The sequence below is a fragment of the Salmo salar genome, chromosome 16 (assembly GCF_965601325.2).
Source record: "Salmo salar chromosome 16, fSalSal1, whole genome shotgun sequence".
NCBI lineage: Eukaryota > Metazoa > Chordata > Actinopteri > Salmoniformes > Salmonidae > Salmo > Salmo salar.
The window spans coordinates 59,424,832-59,448,035 of NC_138306.1; the positions used below are offsets into that span (position 1 = coordinate 59,424,832).

At 51.5% G+C, this 23,204-nt stretch overlaps 1 protein-coding gene across 5 annotated transcripts in view; it reads right to left on the reverse strand.

Annotated features, from left to right (window-relative positions):
• The window catches only part of tmem131 (transmembrane protein 131), a 168,310-nt gene that overhangs the window by 31,956 nt on the left and 113,150 nt on the right, over window positions 1-23,204 (reverse strand). For all 5 annotated transcript variants that reach the window (XM_045697495.2, XM_045697496.2, XM_045697497.2 and 2 more), the window contains 4 exons: window positions 3,832-3,970; window positions 1,086-1,195; window positions 822-888; window positions 120-271 (listed from right to left, as the gene is read on the reverse strand). In XM_045697495.2, the coding sequence (XP_045553451.1) occupies window positions 120-271; window positions 822-888; window positions 1,086-1,195; window positions 3,832-3,970 (468 nt within the window). The remainder of the gene's footprint in view (window positions 1-119; window positions 272-821; window positions 889-1,085; window positions 1,196-3,831; window positions 3,971-23,204) is intronic.

Genomic DNA, 23,204 nt, shown 5'->3' on the forward strand with positions numbered 1-23,204 from the left:
ACCCAGTGTAGGGTTGGGGGGGGGGTAATACTCTGAACGTGACCCAGTGTAGGGTTGGGGGGGGTAATACTCTGAACGTGACCCAGTGTAGGGTTGGGGTGGGTAATACTCTGACCCACCTGACTATGAGCAGGGAGGAAACAGAGTTGTTGCTGGAAGGAGTGAACCTCAGGCTGAAGGACGTGACCTCTCCAGGCTGCAGGACCACGTTATAGACCAACGGTCTGGTCGAGCCATCCACAAACCCTGAGCTTCCCTTCTTTACAGAGAACTGGGAGAGGACAGAGAGACAGTTAGAGAGGACAGAGAGGACAGAGACGCAGTCAGAGAGGACAGAGAGGACAGAGACGCAGTCAGAGAGGACAGAGAGGACAGAGACGCAGTCAGAGAGGACAGAGACGCAGTCAGAGAGGACAGAGACGCAGTCAGAGAGGACAGAGACGCAGTCAGAGAGGACAGAGAGACAGAGACGCAGTCAGAGAGGACAGAGAGGACAGCGCAGTCAGAGAGGACAGAGCAGTCAGAGAGGACAGAGCAGTCAGAGAGGACAGAGCAGTCAGAGAGGACAGAGCAGTCAGAGAGGACAGAGCAGTCAGAGAGGACAGAGCAGTCAGAGAGGACAGAGCAGTCAGAGAGGACAGAGCAGTCAGAGAGGACAGAGCAGTCAGAGAGGACAGAGCAGTCAGAGAGGAGAGACACAGTGTCACACATACAGACGCCAAACAAACTGCAACCGCAAATTCTTACAATTCTTCAATAAATGACTTCTAATTGGCTATGAATGTTGTTTCAGCGAGGTAACACTGTTCTGCACTACTTACTAGGTTTCTGTTGACCTGAAATTCCAGTGATTTTGTGTCGATGTTGGACAACTTTCCCAGTGGGAACCTGGAAAGAGATACAAGTCATTGAGGGTTCTTCCTTTATTTCCCCCTGAAATGCGTCTCGTCCACAACGACAGAAAGGCCTTCGGTTGTGAGTGGTGGTTCCTCAGAAAGCTGTGGAAAGGTTGGTATCTAATTCATGTACTGTATCAGAGTCACACGGTGTACACCCACACCACGCAGCTAGGTGCCACTTCATACCTGTCGCCTAGTTTCCCAACAAACACGGAAGGGTTCGGGTAGAGAGCCAGAGGAAAGATCTGGACATAGACCGGGACATCTGCAGGGTTCTCTAGAACAACCTCCATCTCCTGTAAGATACGAGAGACACAGAGCGAGAGAGAGAGAGAGAGAGACACAGAGCGAGAGAGAGAGAGACACAGAGAGAGAGAGAGAGACACAGAGCGAGAGAGAGAGAGAGAGACACAGAGCGAGAGAGAGAGAGAGAGACACAGAGCGAGAGAGAGAGAGAGAGAGAGACACAGAGCGAGAGAGAGAGAGAGAGACACAGAGCGAGAGAGAGAGAGACACAGAGCGAGAGCGAGAGCGAGAGACACAGAGCGAGCGAGAGAGATAGACACAGAGCGAGACACAGAGCGAGAGAGAGACACAGAGCGAGAGAGAGACACAGAGCGAGAGAGAGACACAGAGAGCGAGAGAGAGAGAGACACAGAGAGCGAGAGAGAGAGACACAGAGAGACACAGAGAGCGAGAGACACAGAGAGCGAGAGAGAGACACAGAGAGCGAGAGAGAGACACAGAGAGCGAGAGAGAGACACAGAGAGCGAGAGAGAGACACAGAGAGCGAGAGAGAGACACAGAGAGAGAGAGAGACAGAGCGAGAGGGAGAGAGACAGAGCGAGAGAGAGAGACAGAGAGCGAGAGAGCGAGAGAGAGAGCGAGAGAGCGAGAGAGAGAGACAGAGAGCGAGAGAGAGAGACAGAGAGCGAGAGAGAGAGACAGAGAGCGAGAGAGAGAGACAGAGAGCGAGAGAGAGAGACAGAGAGCGAGAGAGAGAGACAGAGAGCGAGAGAGAGAGACAGAGAGCGAGAGAGAGAGACAGAGAGCGAGAGAGAGAGACAGAGAGCGAGAGAGAGAGACAGAGAGCGAGAGAGAGAGACAGAGAGCGAGAGAGAGAGACAGCGCGAGAGAGAGAGACAGCGCGAGAGAGAGAGACAGCGCGAGAGAGAGAGCGCGAGCGCGAGAGCAGAGAGACAGCGCGAGAGAGAGAGACAGCGCGGAGAGAGAGAGACAGCGCGAGAGAGACAGCGCGAGAGAGACAGCGCGAGAGAGACAGCGCGAGAGAGACAGAGCGAGAGAGACAGAGCGAGAGAGACAGAGCGAGAGAGACAGAGCGAGAGAGACAGAGCGAGAGAGAGAGAGAGACAGAGCGAGAGAGAGAGAGAGAGAGAGAGCGAGAGAGAGACACAGAGCGAGAGAGTCAGTGAATAGTATAGTGCATTCGGAAAGTATTCAGACCCCTTGACTTTTTCCACATTTTGGTACATTACAGCCTGATTCTAAAATCCATTACTCTACACACAATAGCCTATAATGACAAAGCAAATACAGGTTTTTAGAAATTTTTGCAAATGTATTAAAAATAAAACTGAAATATTACATAAATATTCAGACCCTTTACTCAGTACTTTGTTGAAGCACCTTTGGCAGCGATTACAGCCTCGAGTCTTCTTGGGTATGATGCTACAAGCTTGGCCCAGCTGTATTTGGGGAGTTTCTCCCATTCTTCTCTGCAGATCCTCTCAAGCTCTGTCAGGTTGGATGGGGAGCGTCGCTGCACAGCTATTTTCAGGTCTCTCCAGAGATGTTAGATCGGGTTCAAGTCCGGGCTCTGGCTGGGCCACTCAAGGACGTTCAGAGACTTTTCCCAAAGCCACTAGTTTGTTGTCTTGGCTGTGTGCTTAGGGTCGTTGTCCTGTTGGAAGGTGAACCTTCGCCTCAGTCTGAGGTCCTGAATGCTCTGGAGCAGGTTTTCATCAAGGACCTCTCTGTACTTTGCTCTGTTCATCTTTCCCTCCATCCTGATAGTCTCCCAGTCCCTGTCGCTGAAAAACATCCCCACAGCATGATGCTGCCACCACCATGCTTCACCGTAGGGATGGTTCCAGGTTTCCTCCAGATGTGACGCTTGGCATTCAGGTCAAAGAGTTCAATCTTGTTTCTCATGGTCAGACTCCCTTAGGTGCCTTTTGGCAAACTCCAAGTGGGCTGTCATGTGCCTTTTACTGAGGAGTGGCTTCCGTCTGGCCACTCTACCATAAAGGCCTGATTGGTAGAGTGCTGCAGAGATGATTTTCCTTCTGGAAGGTTCTCCAGAGGAACTCTGGAGCTCTGTCAGAGTGACCATCGGGTTCTTGGTCACCTCCCTGACCAAGGCCCTTCTCCCCCAATTGCTCAGTTTGGCCGGGCGGCCAGCTCTAGGAAGATTCTTGGTGGTTCCAAACTTCTTCCATTTAAAAAACTTTTTGGTACCCTTCACCAGATCTGTGCCTCGACACAATCATGTCTCAGAGCTCTACGGACAATTCTTTCAACCTCATAGCCTGGTTTTTGCTCTGATATGCACTGTCAACTGTGGGACCTTATATAGACAGGTGTGTGCCTTTCCAAATCATGTCCAATCAATTGAATTTACCACAGGTGGACTCCAATCAAGTTGTAGAAACATCTCAAGGATGATCAATGGAAACAGGATGTACTGCGAGTCTCATTTCAAAGGGCCTGAATACCTATGTAAATATGGTATTTCTGTTTTTTATTTTTAATATATTTTCAAAAATGTCATTATGGGCTATTGTGCGTAGATCGATGAGGAAAGATTATAATTTAATCCATTATAAGGCTGTAACTTAAAAAAAATTTGTGGGGGGAAAAGACTGACTACTTTCGGAAAGCACTGCATGTTTATATAGCGAACTGTACTCACAGAGGAGCTGTTGGTATTGGTGAGGGGAAACGTGATTTGCTGTGAGGCGTTAACCAGCGACGGCCAGATCTGTTGAGCTGTTATTGTCGCCTGGACGGTCTTCTGAAGATCTGTGCTGACTTCAAACACCGCCTCAACTCTTTACACAAAAAACATCATCAGGACACTCAGGACTACTGTCTGCTAGATGCACCAACACAGTACAGTGACATTTGATCAAGATAAAGCAGAGTTATGTTCATCTACAGTATGGGCACCCTGTTCCCTATAGACTGGAGAGACCTACAGTATGGGCACCCTGTTCCCTATAGACTGGAGAGACCTACAGTATGGGCACCCTGTTCCCTATAGACTGGAGAGACCTACAGTATGGACACCCTGTTCCCTATAGACTGGAGAGACCTACAGTATGGGCACCCTGTTCCCTATAGACTGGAGAGACCTACAGTATGGGCACCCTGTTCCCTATAGACTGGAGAGACCTACAGTATGGGTACCCTGTTCCCTATAGACTGGAGAGACCTACAGTATGGGCACCCTGGTCCCTATAGACTGGAGAGACCTACAGTATGGGCACCCTGTTCCCTATAGACTGGAGAGACCTACAGGTACCCTGTTCCCTATAGACTGGAGAGACCTACAGTATGGGTACCCTGTTCCCTATAGACTGGAGAGACCTACAGGTACCCTGTTCCCTATAGACTGGAGAGACCTACAGTATGGGCACCCTGTTCCCTATAGACTGGAGAGACCTACAGGTACCCTGTTCCCTATAGACTGGAGAGACCTACAGTATGGGCACCCTGTTCCCTATAGACTGGAGAGACCTACAGTATGGGCACCCTGTTCCCTATAGACTGGAGAGACCTACAGTATGGGCACCCTGTTCCCTATAGACTGGAGAGACCTACAGTATGGGCACCCTGTTCCCTATAGACTGGAGAGACCTACAGTATGGACACCCTGTTCCCTATAGACTGGAGAGACCTACAGTATGGGCACCCTGTTCCCTATAGACTGGAGAGACCTACAGTATGGGCACCCTGTTCCCTATAGACTGGAGAGACCTACAGTAGTGGGCACCCTGTTCCCTATAGACTGGAGAGACCTACAGTATGGGCACCCTGTTCCCTATAGACTGGAGAGACCTACAGTATGGGCACCCTGTTCCCTATAGACTGGAGAGACCTACAGTATGGGCACCCTGTTCCCTATAGACTGGAGAGACCTACAGTAGTGGGCACCCTGTTCCCTATAGACTGGAGAGACCTACAGTATGGGCACCCTGTTCCCTATAGACTGGAGAGACCTACAGTATGGGCACCCTGTTCCCTATAGACTGGAGAGACCTACAGGCACCCTGTTCCCTATAGACTGGAGAGACCTACAGTATGGGCACCCTGTTCCCTATAGACTGGAGAGACCTACAGTATGGACACCCTGTTCCCTATAGACTGGACAGATCTACAGTATGGGTACCCTGTTCCCTATAGACTGGAGAGACCTACAGTATGGACACCCTGTTCCCTATAGACCGGAGAGACCTACAGTATGGGCACCCTGTTCCCTATAGACTGGAGAGACCTACAGTATGGGCACCCTGTTCCCTATAGACTGGAGAGACCTACAGTATGGGTACCCTGTTCCCTATAGACTGGAGAGACCTACAGTATGGGCACCCTGGTCCCTATAGACTGGAGAGACCTACAGTATGGGCACCCTGTTCCGTATAGACTGGAGAGACCTACAGGTACCCTGTCCCTATAGACTGGAGAGACCTACAGTATGGGTACCCTGTTCCCTATAGACTGGAGAGACCTACAGGTACCCTGTTCCCTATAGACTGGAGAGACCTACAGTATGGGCACCCTGTTCCCTATAGACTGGAGAGACCTACAGGTACCCTGTTCCCTATAGACTGGAGAGACCTACAGTATGGGCACCCTGTTCCCTATAGACTGGAGAGACCTACAGTATGGGCACCCTGTTCCCTATAGACTGGAGAGACCTACAGTATGGGCACCCTGTTCCCTATAGACTGGAGAGACCTACAGTATGGGCACCCTGTTCCCTATAGACTGGAGAGACCTACAGTATGGACACCCTGTTCCCTATAGACTGGAGAGACCTACAGTATGGGCACCCTGTTCCCTATAGACTGGAGAGACCTACAGTATGGGTACCCTGTTCCCTATAGACTGGAGAGACCTACAGTATGGGCACCCTGGTCCCTATAGACTGGAGAGACCTACAGTATGGGCACCCTGTTCCGTATAGACTGGAGAGACCTACAGGTACCCTGTTCCCTATAGACTGGAGAGACCTACAGTATGGGCACCCTGTTCCCTATAGACTGGAGAGACCTACAGGTACCCTGTTCCCTATAGACTGGAGAGACCTACAGTATGGGCACCCTGTTCCCTATAGACTGGAGAGACCTACAGTATGGGCACCCTGTTCCCTATAGACTGGAGAGACCTACAGTATGGGCACCCTGTTCCCTATAGACTGGAGAGACCTACAGTATGGGCACCCTGTTCCCTATAGACTGGAGAGACCTACAGTATGGACACCCTGTTCCCTATAGACTGGAGAGACCTACAGTATGGGCACCCTGTTCCCTATAGACTGGAGAGACCTACAGTATGGGCACCCTGTTCCCTATAGACTGGAGAGACCTACAGTAGTGGGCACCCTGTTCCCTATAGACTGGAGAGACCTACAGTATGGGCACCCTGTTCCCTATAGACTGGAGAGACCTACAGTATGGACACCTAATCCCTATAGACTGGAGAGACCTACAGGCACCCTGTTCCCTATAGACTGGAGAGACCTACAGTATGGGCACCCTGTTCCCTATAGACTGGAGAGACCTACAGTATGGACACCCTGTTCCCTATAGACTGGACAGATCTACAGTATGGGTACCCTGTTCCCTATAGACTGGAGAGACCTACAGTATGGGCACCCTGTTCCCTATAGACTGGAGAGACCTACAGGTACCCTGTTCCCTATAGACTGGAGAGACCTACAGTATGGGCACCCTGTTCCCTATAGACTGGAGAGACCTACAGTATGGGCACCCTGTTCCCTATAGACTGGAGAGACCTACAGGTACCCTGTTCCCTATAGACTGGAGAGACCTACAGGTACCCTGTTCCCTATAGACTGGAGAGACCTACAGGCACCCTGTTCCCTATAGACTGGAGAGACCTACAGGTACCCTGTTCCCTATAGACTGGAGAGACCTACAGTATGGACACCCTGTTCCCTAAAGACTGGAGAGACCTACAGGTACCCTGTTCCCTATAGACTGGAGAGACCTACAGTATGGGCACCCTGTTCCCTATAGACTGGAGAGACCTACAGGTACCCTGTTCCCTATAGACTGGAGAGACCTACAGTATGGGCACCCTGTTCCCTATAGACTGGAGAGACCTACAGTATGGGCACCCTGTTCCCTATAGACTGGAGAGACCTACAGTATGGGTACCCTGTTCCCTATAGACTGGAGAGACCTACGTATGGCACCCTGTTCCCTATAGACTGGAGAGACCTACAGTATGGGCACCCTGTTCCCTATAGACTGGAGAGACCTACAGTATGGGCACCCTGTTCCCTATAGACTGGAGAGACCTACAGTATGGGTACCCTGTTCCCTATAGACTGGAGAGACCTACAGTATGGGCACCCTGGTCCCTATAGACTGGAGAGACCTACAGTATGGGCACCCTGTTCCGTATAGACTGGAGAGACCTACAGGTACCCTGTCCCTATAGACTGGAGAGACCTACAGTATGGGTACCCTGTTCCCTATAGACTGGAGAGACCTACAGGTACCCTGTTCCCTATAGACTGGAGAGACCTACAGTATGGGCACCCTGTTCCCTATAGACTGGAGAGACCTACAGGTACCCTGTTCCCTATAGACTGGAGAGACCTACAGTATGGGCACCCTGTTCCCTATAGACTGGAGAGACCTACAGTATGGGCACCCTGTTCCCTATAGACTGGAGAGACCTACAGTATGGGCACCCTGTTCCCTATAGACTGGAGAGACCTACAGTATGGGCACCCTGTTCCCTATAGACTGGAGAGACCTACAGTATGGACACCCTGTTCCCTATAGACTGGAGAGACCTACAGTATGGGCACCCTGTTCCCTATAGACTGGAGAGACCTACAGTATGGGTACCCTGTTCCCTATAGACTGGAGAGACCTACAGTATGGGCACCCTGGTCACTATAGACTGGAGAGACCTACAGTATGGGCACCCTGTTCCGTATAGACTGGAGAGACCTACAGGTACCCTGTTCCCTATAGACTGGAGAGACCTACAGTATGGGCACCCTGTTCCCTATAGACTGGAGAGACCTACAGGTACCCTGTTCCCTATAGACTGGAGAGACCTACAGTATGGGCACCCTGTTCCCTATAGACTGGAGAGACCTACAGTATGGGCACCCTGTTCCCTATAGACTGGAGAGACCTACAGTAGTGGGCACCCTGTTCCCTATAGACTGGAGAGACCTACAGTATGGGCACCCTGTTCCCTATAGACTGGAGAGACCTACAGTATGGACACCTAATCCCTATAGACTGGAGAGACCTACAGGCACCCTGTTCCCTATAGACTGGAGAGACCTACAGTATGGGCACCCTGTTCCCTATAGACTGGAGAGACCTACAGTATGGACACCCTGTTCCCTATAGACTGGACAGATCTACAGTATGGGTACCCTGTTCCCTATAGACTGGAGAGACCTACAGTATGGGCACCCTGTTCCCTATAGACTGGAGAGACCTACAGGTACCCTGTTCCCTATAGACTGGAGAGACCTACAGTATGGGCACCCTGTTCCCTATAGACTGGAGAGACCTACAGTATGGGCACCCTGTTCCCTATAGACTGGAGAGACCTACAGGTACCCTGTTCCCTATAGACTGGAGAGACCTACAGGTACCCTGTTCCCTATAGACTGGAGAGACCTACAGGCACCCTGTTCCCTATAGACTGGAGAGACCTACAGGTACCCTGTTCCCTATAGACTGGAGAGACCTACAGTATGGACACCCTGTTCCCTAAAGACTGGAGAGACCTACAGGTACCCTGTTCCCTATAGACTGGAGAGACCTACAGTATGGGCACCCTGTTCCCTATAGACTGGAGAGACCTACAGGTACCCTGTTCCCTATAGACTGGAGAGACCTACAGTATGGGCACCCTGTTCCCTATAGACTGGAGAGACCTACAGTATGGGCACCCTGTTCCCTATAGACTGGAGAGACCTACAGTATGGGCACCCTGTTCCCTATAGACTGGAGAGACCTACAGGCACCCTGTTCCCTATAGACTAGAGAGACCTACAGTATGGACACCCTGTTCCCTATAGACTGGAGAGACCTACAGTATGGGCACCCTGTTCCCTATAGACTGGAGAGACCTACAGTATGGGCACCCTGTTCCCTATAGACTGGAGAGACCTACAGTATGGGCACCCTGTTCCCTATAGACTGGAGAGACCTACAGTATGGACACCCTGTTCCCTATAGACTGGAGAGACCTACAGGCACCCTGTTCCCTATAGACTGGAGAGACCTACAGTATGGGCACCCTGTTCCCTATAGACTGGAGAGACCTACAGTATGGACACCCTGTTCCCTATAGACTGGAGAGATCTACAGTATGGGTACCCTGTTCCCTATAGACTGGAGAGACCTACAGTATGGGCACACTGTTCCCTATAGACTGGAGAGACCTACAGGTACCCTGTTCCCTATAGACTGGAGAGACCTACTGTATGGGCACCCTGTTCCCTACAGACTGGAGAGACCTACAGTATGGGCACCCTGTTCCCTATAGACTGGAGAGACCTACAGTATGGGCACCCTGTTCCCTATAGACTGGAGAGACCTACAGTATGGACACCCTGTTCCCTATAGACTGGAGAGACCTACAGTATGGGCACCCTGTTCCCTATAGACTGGAGAGACCTACAGGATGGGCACCCTGTTCCCTATAGACTGGAGAGACCTACAGTAGTGGGCACCCTGTTCCCTATAGACTGGAGAGACCTACAGTATGGGCACCCTGTTCCCTATAGACTGGAGAGACCTACAGGTACCCTGTTCCCTATAGACTGGAGAGACCTACAGTATGGGTACCCTGTTCCCTATAGACTGGAGAGACCTACAGTATGGGTACCCTGTTCCCTATAGACTGGAGAGACCTACAGTATGGGCACCCTGTTCCCTATAGACTGGAAAGACCTACAGGTACCCTGTTCCCTATAGACTGGAGAGACCTACAGGTACCCTGTTCCCTATAGACTGGAGAGACCTACAGTATGGTCACCCTGTTCCCTATAGACTGGAGAGACCTACAGGTACCCTGATCCCTATAGACTGGAGAGACCTACAGTATGGGCACCCTGTTCCCTATAGACTGGAGAGACCTACAGTATGGGCACCCTGTTCCCTATAGACTGGAGAGACCTACAGGCACCCTGTTCCCTATAGACTGGAGAGACCTACAGTATGGGCACCCTGTTCCCTATAGACTGGAGAGACCTACAGTGTGGGCACCCTGTTCCCTATAGACTGGAGAGACCTACAGTATGGGCACCCTGTTCCCTATAGACTGGAGAGACCTACAGTATGGGCACCCTGTTCCCTATAGACTGGAGAGACCTACAGTATGGACACCCTGTTCCCTATAGACTGGAGAGACCTACAGGCACCCTGTTCCCTATAGACTGGAGAGACCTACAGTATGGGCACCCTGTTCCCTATAGACTGGAGAGACCTACAGTATGGACACCCTGTTCCCTATAGACTGGAGAGATCTACAGTATGGTCACCCTGTTCCCTATAGACTGGAGAGACCTACAGTATGGTCACCCTGTTCCCTATAGACTGGAGAGACCTACAGTATGGGCACCCTGTTCCCTATAGACTGGAGAGACCCACAGGTACCCTGTTCCCTATAGACTGGAGAGACCTACAGTATGGGTACCCTGTTCCCTATAGACTGGAGAGACCTACAGTATGGGCACCCTGTTCCCTATAGACTGGAGAGACCTACAGGTACCCTGTTCCCTATAGACTGGAGAGACCTACAGGTACCCTGTTCCCTATAGACTGGAGAGACCTACAGGCACCCTGTTCCCTATAGACTGGAGAGACCTACAGGTACCCTGTTCCCTATAGACTGGAGAGACCTACAGTATGGGCACCCTGTTCCCTATAGACTGGAGAGACCTACAGGTACCCTGTTCCCTATAGACTGGAGAGACCTACAGTATGGGCACCCTGTTCCCTATAGACTGGAGAGACCTACAGGTACCCTGTTCCCTATAGACTGGAGAGACCTACAGTATGGGCACCCTGTTCCCTATAGACTGGAGAGACCTACAGGTACCCTGTTCCCTATAGACTGGAGAGACCTACAGGTACCCTGTTCCCTATAGACTGGAGAGACCTACAGGCACCCTGTTCCCTATAGACTGGAGAGACCTACAGGTACCCTGTTCCCTATAGACTGGAGAGACCTACAGTATGGACACCCTGTTCCCTAAAGACTGGAGAGACCTACAGGTACCCTGTTCCCTATAGACTGGAGAGACCTACAGTATGGGCACCCTGTTCCCTATAGACTGGAGAGACCTACAGGTACCCTGTTCCCTATAGACTGGAGAGACCTACAGTATGGGCACCCTGTTCCCTATAGACTGGAGAGACCTACAGTATGGGCACCCTGTTCCCTATAGACTGGAGAGACCTACAGTATGGGCACCCTGTTCCCTATAGACTGGAGAGACCTACAGGCACCCTGTTCCCTATAGACTAGAGAGACCTACAGTATGGACACCCTGTTCCCTATAGACTGGAGAGACCTACAGTATGGGCACCCTGTTCCCTATAGACTGGAGAGACCTACAGTATGGGCACCCTGTTCCCTATAGACTGGAGAGACCTACAGTATGGGCACCCTGTTCCCTATAGACTGGAGAGAACTACAGTATGGGCACCCTGTTCCCTATAGACTGGAGAGACCTACAGTATGGACACCCTGTTCCCTATAGACTGGAGAGACCTACAGTATGGGGACCCTGTTCCCTATAGACTGGAGAGACCTACAGTATGGACACCCTGTTCCCTATAGACTGGAGAGACCTACAGTATGGACACCCTGTTCCCTATAGACTGGAGAGATCTACAGTATGGGTACCCTGTTCCCTATAGACTGGAGAGACCTACAGTATAGGCACACTGTTCCCTATAGACTGGAGAGACCTACAGGTACCCTGTTCCCTATAGACTGGAGAGACCTACTGTATGGGCACCCTGTTCCCTATAGACTGGAGAGACCTACAGTATGGACACCCTGTTCCCTATAGACTGGAGAGACCTACAGTATGGGCACCCTGTTCCCTATAGACTGGAGAGACCTACAGGCACCCTGTTCCCTATAGACTGGAGAGACCTACAGTATGGGCACCCTGTTCCCTATAGACTGGAGAGACCTACAGTATGGACACCCTGTTCCCTATAGACTGGAGAGACCTACAGTATGGGCACCCTGTTCCCTATAGACTGGAGAGACCTACAGTATGGGCACCCTGTTCCCTATAGACTGGAGAGACCTACAGTAGTGGGCACCCTGTTCCCTATAGACTGGAGAGACCTACAGTATGGGCACCCTGTTCCCTATAGACTGGAGAGACCTACAGGTACCCTGTTCCCTATAGACTGGAGAGACCTACAGTATGGGTACCCTGTTCCCTATAGACTGGAGAGACCTACAGTATGGGTACCCTGTTCCCTATAGACTGGAGAGACCTACAGTATGGTCACCCTGTTCCCTATAGACTGGAGAGACCTACAGGTACCCTGATCCCTATAGACTGGAGAGACCTACAGTATGGGCACCCTGTTCCCTATAGACTGGAGAGACCTACAGTATGGGCACCCTGTTCCCTATAGACTGGAGAGACCTACAGGCACCCTGTTCCCTATAGACTGGAGAGACCTACAGTGTGGGCACCCTGTTCCCTATAGACTGGAGAGACCTACAGTATGGGCACCCTGTTCCCTATAGACTGGAGAGACCTTCAGTATGGGCACCCTGTTCCCTATAGACTGGAGAGACCTACAGTATGGACACCCTGTTCCCTATAGACTGGAGAGACCTACAGGCACCCTGTTCCCTATAGACTGGAGAGACCTACAGTATGGGCACCCTGTTCCCTATAGACTGGAGAGACCTACAGTATGGACACCCTGTTCCATATAGACTGGAGAGACCTACAGTGTGGGCACCCTGTTCCCTATAGACTGGAGAGACCTACAGTATGGGCACCCTGTTCCCTATAGACTGGAGAGACCTACAGGCACCCTGTTCCCTATAGACTGGAGAGACCTACAGTATGGGCACCCTGTTCCCTATAGACTGGAGAGACCTACAGTATGGACACCCTGTTCCCTATAGACTGGAGAGATCTACAGTATGGTCACCCTGTTCCCTATAGACTGGAGAGACCTACAGTATGGTCACCCTGTTCCCTATAGACTGGAGAGACCTACAGTATGGGCACCCTGTTCCCTATAGACTGGAGAGACCCACAGGTACCCTGTTCCCTATAGACTGGAGAGACCTACAGTATGGGTACCCTGTTCCCTATAGACTGGAGAGACCTACAGTATGGGCACCCTGTTCCCTATAGACTGGAGAGACCTACAGGTACCCTGTTCCCTATAGACTGGAGAGACCTACAGGTACCCTGTTCCCTATAGACTGGAGAGACCTACAGGCACCCTGTTCCCTATAGACTGGAGAGACCTACAGGTACCCTGTTCCCTATAGACTGGAGAGATCTACAGTATGGGCACCCTGTTCCCTATAGACTGGAGAGACCTACAGGTACCCTGTTCCCTATAGACTGGAGAGACCTACAGTATGGGCACCCTGTTCCCTATAGACTGGAGAGACCTACAGGTACCCTGTTCCCTATAGACTGGAGAGACCTACAGGTACCCTGTTCCCTATAGACTGGAGAGACCTACAGGCACCCTGTTCCCTATAGACTGGAGAGACCTACAGGTACCCTGTTCCCTATAGACTGGAGAGACCTACAGTATGGGCACCCTGTTCCCTATAGACTGGAGAGACCTACAGTATGGGCACCCTGTTCCCTATAGACTGGAGAGACCTACAGGTACCCTGTTCCCTATAGACTGGAGAGACCTACAGGTACCCTGTTCCCTATAGACTGGAGAGACCTACAGTATGGGCACCCTGTTCCCTATAGACTGGAGAGACCTACAGTATGGGCACCCTGTTCCCTATAGACTGGAGAGACCTACAGGCACCCTGTTCCCTATAGACTGGAGAGACCTACAGGCACCCTGTTCCCTATAGACTGGAGAGACCTACAGTATGGGCACCCTGTTCCCTATAGACTGGAGAGACCTACAGTATGGGCACCCTGTTCCCTATAGACTGAAGAGACCTACAGGCACCCTGTTCCCTATAGACTGGAGAGACCTACAGGCACCCTGTTCCCTATAGACTGGAGAGACCTACAGTGTGGGCACCCTGTTCCCTATAGACTGGAGAGACCTACAGTATGGGCACCCTGTTCCCTATAGACTGGAGAGACCTACAGTATGGGCACCCTGTTCCCTATAGACTGGAGAGACCTACAATATGGACACCCTGTTCCCTATAGACTGGAGAGACCTACAGTATGGGCACCCTGTTCCCTATAGACTGGAGAGACCTACAGTATGGGCACCCTGTTCCCTATAGACTGGAGAGACCTACAGTAGTGGGCACCCTGTTCCCTATAGACTGGAGAGACCTACAGTATGGGCACCCTGTTCCCTATAGACTGGAGAGACCTACAGGTACCCTGTTCCCTATAGACTGGAGAGACCTACAGTATGGGTACCCTGTTCCCTATAGACTGGAGAGACCTACAGTATGGGCACCCTGTTCCCTATAGACTGGAAAGACCTACAGGTACCCTGTTCCCTATAGACTGGAGAGACCTACAGGTACCCTGTTCCCTATAGACTGGAGAGACCTACAGTATGGTCACCCTGTTCCCTATAGACTGGAGAGACCTACAGGTACCCTGATCCCTATAGACTGGAGAGACCTACAGTATGGGCACCCTGTTCCCTATAGACTGGAGAGACCTACAGTATGGGCACCCTGTTCCCTATAGACTGGAGAGACCTACAGGCACCCTGTTCCCTATAGACTGGAGAGACCTACAGTATGGGCACCCTGTTCCCTATAGACTGGAGAGACCTACAGTGTGGGCACCCTGTTCCCTATAGACTGGAGAGACCTACAGTATGGGCACCCTGTTCCCTATAGACTGGAGAGACCTTCAGTATGGGCACCCTGTTCCCTATAGACTGGAGAGACCTACAGTATGGACACCCTGTTCCCTATAGACTGGAGAGACCTACAGGCACCCTGTTCCCTATAGACTGGAGAGACCTACAGTATGGGCACCCTGTTCCCTATAGACTGGAGAGACCTACAGTATGGACACCCTGTTCCCTATAGACTGGAGAGACCTACAGTGTGGGCACCCTGTTCCCTATAGACTGGAGAGACCTACAGTATGGGCACCCTGTTCCCTATAGACTGGAGAGACCTTCAGTATGGGCACCCTGTTCCCTATAGACTGGAGAGACCTACAGTATGGACACCCTGTTCCCTATAGACTGGAGAGACCTACAGGCACCCTGTTCCCTATAGACTGGAGAGACCTACAGTATGGGCACCCTGTTCCCTATAGACTGGAGAGACCTACAGTATGGACACCCTGTTCCCTATAGACTGGAGAGATCTACAGTATGGTCACCCTGTTCCCTATAGACTGGAGAGACCTACAGTATGGTCACCCTGTTCCCTATAGACTGGAGAGACCTACAGTATGGGCACCCTGTTCCCTATAGACTGGAGAGACCCACAGGTACCCTGTTCCCTATAGACTGGAGAGACCTACAGTATGGGTACCCTGTTCCCTATAGACTGGAGAGACCTACAGTATGGGCACCCTGTTCCCTATAGACTGGAGAGACCTACAGGTACCCTGTTCCCTATAGACTGGAGAGACCTACAGGTACCCTGTTCCCTATAGACTGGAGAGACCTACAGGCACCCTGTTCCCTATAGACTGGAGAGACCTACAGGTACCCTGTTCCCTATAGACTGGAGAGATCTACAGTATGGGCACCCTGTTCCCTATAGACTGGAGAGACCTACAGGTACCCTGTTCCCTATAGACTGGAGAGACCTACAGTATGGGCACCCTGTTCCCTATAGACTGGAGAGACCTACAGTATGGGCACCCTGTTCCCTATAGACTGGAGAGACCTACAGGTACCCTGTTCCCTATAGACTGGAGAGACCTACAGGTACCCTGTTCCCTATAGACTGGAGAGACCTACAGTATGGGCACCCTGTTCCCTATAGACTGGAGAGACCTACAGTATGGGCACCCTGTTCCCTATAGACTGGAGAGACCTACAGGCACCCTGTTCCCTATAGACTGGAGAGACCTACAGGCACCCTGTTCCCTATAGACTGGAGAGACCTACAGTATGGGCACCCTGTTCCCTATAGACTGGAGAGACCTACAGTATGGGCACCCTGTTCCCTATAGACTGAAGAGACCTACAGGCACCCTGTTCCCTATAGACTGGAGAGACCTACAGGCACCCTGTTCCCTATAGACTGGAGAGACCTACAGGCACCCTGTTCCCTATAGACTGGAGAGACCTACAGTATGGGCACCCTGTTCCCTATAGACTGGAGAGACCTACAGTGTGGGCACCCTGTTCCCTATAGACTGGAGAGACCTACAGTATGGGCACCCTGTTCCCTATAGACTGGAGAGACCTACAGTATGGGCACCCTGTTCCCTATAGACTGGAGAGACCTACAGTATGGACACCCTGTTCCCTATAGACTGGAGAGACCTACAGGCACCCTGTTCCCTATAGACTGGAGAGACCTACAGTATGGGCACCCTGTTCCCTATAGACTGGAGAGACCTACAGTATGGACACCCTGTTCCCTATAGACTGGAGAGATCTACAGTATGGTCACCCTGTTCCCTATAGACTGGAGAGACCTACAGTATGGGCACCCTGTTCCCTATAGACTGGAGAGACCCACAGGTACCCTGTTCCCTATAGACTGGAGAGACCTACAGTATGGGTACCCTGTTCCCTATAGACTGGAGAGACCTACAGTATGGGCACCCTGTTCCCTATAGACTGGAGAGACCTACAGGTACCCTGTTCCCTATAGACTGGAGAGACCTACAGGTACCCTGTTCCCTATAGACTGGAGAGACCTACAGGTACCCTGTTCCCTATAGAATGGAGAGACCTACAGGCACCCTGTTCCCTATAGACTGGAGAGACCTACAGGTACCCTGTTCCCTATAGACTGGAGAGACCTACAGTATGGGCACCCTGTTCCCTATAGACTGGAGAGACCTACAGGTACCCTGTTCCCTATAGACTGGAGAGACCTACAGTATGGGCACCCTGTTCCCTATAGACTGGAGAGACCTACAGGTACCCTGTTCCCTATAGACTGGAGAGACCTACAGTATGGGCACCCTGTTCCCTATAGACTGGAGAGACCTACAGTATGGGCACCCTGTTCCCTATAGACTGGAGAGACCTACAGGTACCCTGTTCCCTATAGACTGGAGAGACCTACAGTATGGGCACCCTGTTCCCTATAGACTGGAGAGACCTACAGTATGGGCACCCTGTTCCCTATAGACTGGAGAGACCTACAGGCACCCTGTTCCCTATAGACTGGAGAGACCTACAGGCACCCTGTTCCCTATAGACTGGAGAGACCTACAGTATGGGCACCCTGTTCCCTATAGACTGGAGAGACCTACAGTATGGGCACCCTGTTCCCTATAGACTGAAGAGACCTACAGGCACCCTGTTCCCTATAGACTGGAGAGACCTACAGGCACCCTGTTCCCTATAGACTGGAGAGACCTACAGGTACCCTGTTCCCTATAGACTGGAGAGACTTACAGTATGGGCACCCTGTTCCCTATAGACTGGAGAGACCTACAGTATGGACACCCTGTTCCCTATAGACTGGAGAGACCTACAGGCACCCTGTTCCCTATAGACTGGAGAGACCTACAGTATGGGCACCCTGTTCCCTATAGACTGGAGAGACCTACAGTATGGACACCCTGTTCCCTATAGACTGGAGAGATCTACAGTATGGGTACCATGTTCCCTATAAACTGGAGAGACCTACAGGTACCCTGTTCCCTATAGACTGCAGAGACCTACAGTATGGGCACCCTGTTCCCTATAGACTGGAGAGACCTACAGTATGGGCACCCTGTTCCCTATAGACTGGAGAGACCTACAGGTACCCTGTTCCCTATAGACTGCAGAGACCTACAGTATGGGCACCCTGTTCCCTATAGACTGGAGAGACCTACAGTATGGGCACCATGTTCCCTATAGACTGGAGAGACCTACAGTATGGGCACCCTGTTCCCTATAGACTGGAGAGACCTACAGGTACCCTGTTCCCTATAGACTGGAGAGACCTACAGGTACCCTGTTCCCTATAGACTGGAGAGACCTACAGGCACCCTGTTCCCTATAGACTGGAGAGACCTACAGGTACCCTGTTCCCTATAGACTGGAGAGACCTACAGTATGGGCACCCTGTTCCCTATAGACTGGAGAGACCTACAGGTACCCTGTTCCCTATAGACTGGAGAGACCTACAGTATGGGCACCCTGTTCCCTATAGACTGGAGAGACCTACAGTATGGGCAGCCTGTTCCCTATAGACTGGAGAGACCTACAGGCACCCTGTTCCCTATAGACTGGAGAGACCTACAGTATGGGCACCCTGTTCCCTATAGACTGGAGAGACCTACAAGTACCCTGTTCCCTATAGACTGGAGAGACCTACAGGTACCCTGTTCCCTATAGACTGGAGAGACCTACAGTATGGGCACCCTGTTCCCTATAGACTGGAGAGACCTACAGGCACCCTGTTCCCTATAGACTGGAGAGACCTACAGGTACCCTGTTCCCTATAGACTGGAGAGACCTACAGTATGGGTACCCTGTTCCCTATAGACTGGAGAGACCTACAGTATGGACACCCTGTTCCCTATAGACTGGAGAGACCTACAGCATGGGCACCCTGTTCCTTATAGACTGGAGAGACCTACAGGTACCCTGTTGCCTATAGACTGGAGAGACCTACAGTATGGGGCACCCTGTTCCCTATAGACTTGAGAGACCTACAGTATGGGCACCCTGTTCCCTACAGACTGGAGAGACCTACAGGTACCCTGTTCCCTATAGACTGGAGAGACCTACAGTATGGGCACCCTGTTCCCTATAGACTGGAGAGACCTACAGGTACCCTGTTCCCTATAGACTGGAGAGACCTACAGGTACCCTGTTCCCTATAGATTGGAGAGACGTACAGTATGGGCACCCTGTTCCCTATAGACTGGAGAGACCTACAGGCACCCTGTTCCCTATAGACTGGAGAGACCTACAGGTACCCTGTTCCCTATAGACTGGAGAGACCTACAGTATGGGTACCCTGTTCCCTATAGACTGGAGAGACCTACAGGTATCCTGTTCCCTATAGACTGGAGAGACATACAGTATGGGTACCCTGTTCCCTATAGACTGGAGAGACCTACAGTATGGGTACCCTGTTCCATATAGACTGGAGAGACCTACAGTATGGACACCCTGTTCCCTATAGACTGGAGAGACCTAATGTAAGGACACCCTGTTTCCTATAGACTGGAGAGACCTACAGTATGGACACCCTGTTCCCTATAGACTGGAGAGACCTACAGGCACCCTGTTCCCTATAGACTGGAGAGACCTACAGGTACCCTGTTCCCTATAGACTGGAGAGACCTACAGTATGGGCATCCTGTTCCCTATAGACTGGAGAGATCTACAGTATGGACACCCTGTTCCCTATAGACTGGAGAGACCTACAGGCACCCTGTTCCCTATAGACTGGAGAGACCTACAGTATGGGCACCCTGTTCCCTATAGACTGGAGAGATCTACAGTATGGACACCCTGTTCCCTATAGACTGGAGAGACCTACAGTATGGGCACCCTGTTCCCTATAGACTGGAGAGACCTACAGTATGGGCACCCTGTTCCCTATAGACTGGAGAGACCTACAGGTACCCTGTTCCCTATAGACTGGAGAGACCTACAGTATGGGCACCCTGTTCCCTATAGACTGGAGAGACCTACAGGTACCCTGTTCCCTATAGACTGGAGAGACCTACAGTATGGGCACCCTGTTCCCTATAGACTGGAGAGACCTACAGTATGGGCACCCTGTTCCCTATAGACTGGAGAGACCTACAGGCACCCTGTTCCCTATAGACTGGAGAGACCTACAGGCACCCTGTTCCCTATAGACTGGAGAGACCTACAGTATGGGCACCCTGTTCCCTATAGACTGGAGAGACCTACAGGCACCCTGTTCCCTATAGACTGGAGAGACCTACAGGCACCCTGTTCCCTATAGACTGGAGAGACCTACAGGTACCCTGTTCCCTATAGACTGGAGAGACCTACAGGTACCCTGTTCCCTATAGACTGGAGAGACTTACAGTATGGGCACCCTGTTCCCTATAGACTGGAGAGACCTACAGTATGGACACCCTGTTCCCTATAGACTGGAGAGACCTACAGGCACCCTGTTCCCTATAGACTGGAGAGACCTACAGTATGGGCACCCTGTTCCCTATAGACTGGAGAGACCTACAGTATGGACACCCTGTTCCCTATAGACTGGAGAGATCTACAGTATGGGTACCATGTTCCCTATAAACTGGAGAGACCTACAGGTACCCTGTTCCCTATAGACTGCAGAGACCTACAGTATGGGCACCCTGTTCCCTATAGACTTGAGAGACCTACAGTATGGGCACCCTGTTCCCTATAGACTGGAGAGACCTACAGGTACCCTGTTCCCTATAGACTGCAGAGACCTACAGTATGGGCACCCTGTTCCCTATAGACTGGAGAGACCTACAGTATGGGCACCATGTTCCCTATAGACTGGAGAGACCTACAGTATGGGCACCCTGTTCCCTATAGACTGGATAGACCTACAGGTACCCTGTTCCCTATAGACTGGAGAGACCTACAGGTACCCTGTTCCCTATAGACTGGAGAGACCTACAGGCACCCTGTTCCCTATAGACTGGAGAGACCTAAAGGTACCCTGTTCCCTATAGACTGGAGAGACCTACAGTATGGGCACCCTGTTCCCTATAGACTGGAGAGACCTACAGGTACCCTGTTCCCTATAGACTGGAGAGACCTACAGTATGGGCACCCTGTTCCCTATAGACTGGAGAGACCTACAGTATGGGCAGCCTGTTCCCTATAGACTGGAGAGACCTACAGGCACCCTGTTCCCTATAGACTGGAGAGACCTACAGTATGGGCACCCTGTTCCCTATAGACTGGAGAGACCTACAAGTACCCTGTTCCCTATAGACTGGAGAGACCTACAGGTACCCTGTTCCCTATAGACTGGAGAGACCTACAGTATGGGCACCCTGTTCCCTATAGACTGGAGAGACCTACAGGCACCCTGTTCCCTATAGACTGGAGAGACCTACAGGTACCCTGTTCCCTATAGACTGGAGAGACCTACAGTATGGGTACCCTGTTCCCTATAGACTGGAGAGACCTACAGTATGGACACCCTGTTCCCTATAGACTGGAGAGACCTACAGCATGGGCACCCTGTTCCTTATAGACTGGAGAGACCTACAGGTACCCTGTTGCCTATAGACTGGAGAGACCTACAGTATGGGGCACCCTGTTCCCTATAGACTTGAGAGACCTACAGTATGGGCACCCTGTTCCCTACAGACTGGAGAGACCTACAGGTACCCTGTTCCCTATAGACTGGAGAGACCTACAGTATGGGCACCCTGTTCCCTATAGACTGGAGAGACCTACAGGTACCCTGTTCCCTATAGACTGCAGAGACCTACAGTATGGGCACCCTGTTCCCTATAGACTGGAGAGACCTACAGTATGGGCACCATGTTCCCTATAGACTGGAGAGACCTACAGTATGGGCACCCTGTTCCCTATAGACTGGAGAGACCTACAGGTACCCTGTTCCCTATAGACTGGAGAGACCTACAGGCACCCTGTTCCCTATAGACTGTAGAGACCTACAGGTACCCTGTTCCCTATAGACTGGAGAGACCTACAGTATGGGCACCCTGTTCCCTATAGACTGGAGAGACCTACAGGTACCCTGTTCCCTATAGACTGGAGAGACCTACAGTATGGGCACCCTGTTCCCTATAGACTGGAGAGACCTACAGTATGGGCAGCCTGTTCCCTATAGACTGGAGAGACCTACAGGCACCCTGTTCCCTATAGACTGGAGAGACCTACAGTATGGGCACCCTGTTCCCTATAGACTGGAGAGACCTACAAGTACCCTGTTCCCTATAGACTGGAGAGACCTACAGGTACCCTGTTCCCTATACACTGGAGAGACCTACAGTATGGGCACCCTGTTCCCTATAGACTGGAGAGACCTACAGGCACCCTGTTCCCTATAGACTGGAGAGACCTACAGGTACCCTGTTCCCTATAGACTGGAGAGACCTACAGTATGGGTACCCTGTTCCCTATAGACTGGAGAGACCTACAGTATGGACACCCTGTTCCCTATAGACTGGAGAGACCTACAGCATGGGCACCCTGTTCCTTATAGACTGGAGAGACCTACAGGTACCCTGTTGCCTATAGACTGGAGAGACCTACAGTATGGGGCACCCTGTTCCCTATAGACTGGAGAGACCTACAGTATGGGCACCCTGTTCCCTACAGACTGGAGAGACCTACAGGTACCCTGTTCCCTATAGACTGGAGAGACCTACAGTATGGGCACCCTGTTCCCTATAGACTGGAGAGACCTACAGGTACCCTGTTCCCTATAGACTGGAGAGACCTACAGTATGGGCACCCTGTTCCCTATAGACTGGAGAGACCTACAGGTACCCTGTTCCCTATAGACTGGAGAGACCTACAGTATGGGCACCCTGTTCCCTATAGACTGGAGAGACCTACAGTATGGGCAGCCTGTTCCCTATAGACTGGAGAGACCTACAGGCACCCTGTTCCCTATAGACTGGAGAGACCTACAGTATGGGCACCCTGTTCCCTATAGACTGGAGAGACCTACAAGTACCCTGTTCCCTATAGACTGGAGAGACCTACAGGTACCCTGTTCCCTATAGACTGGAGA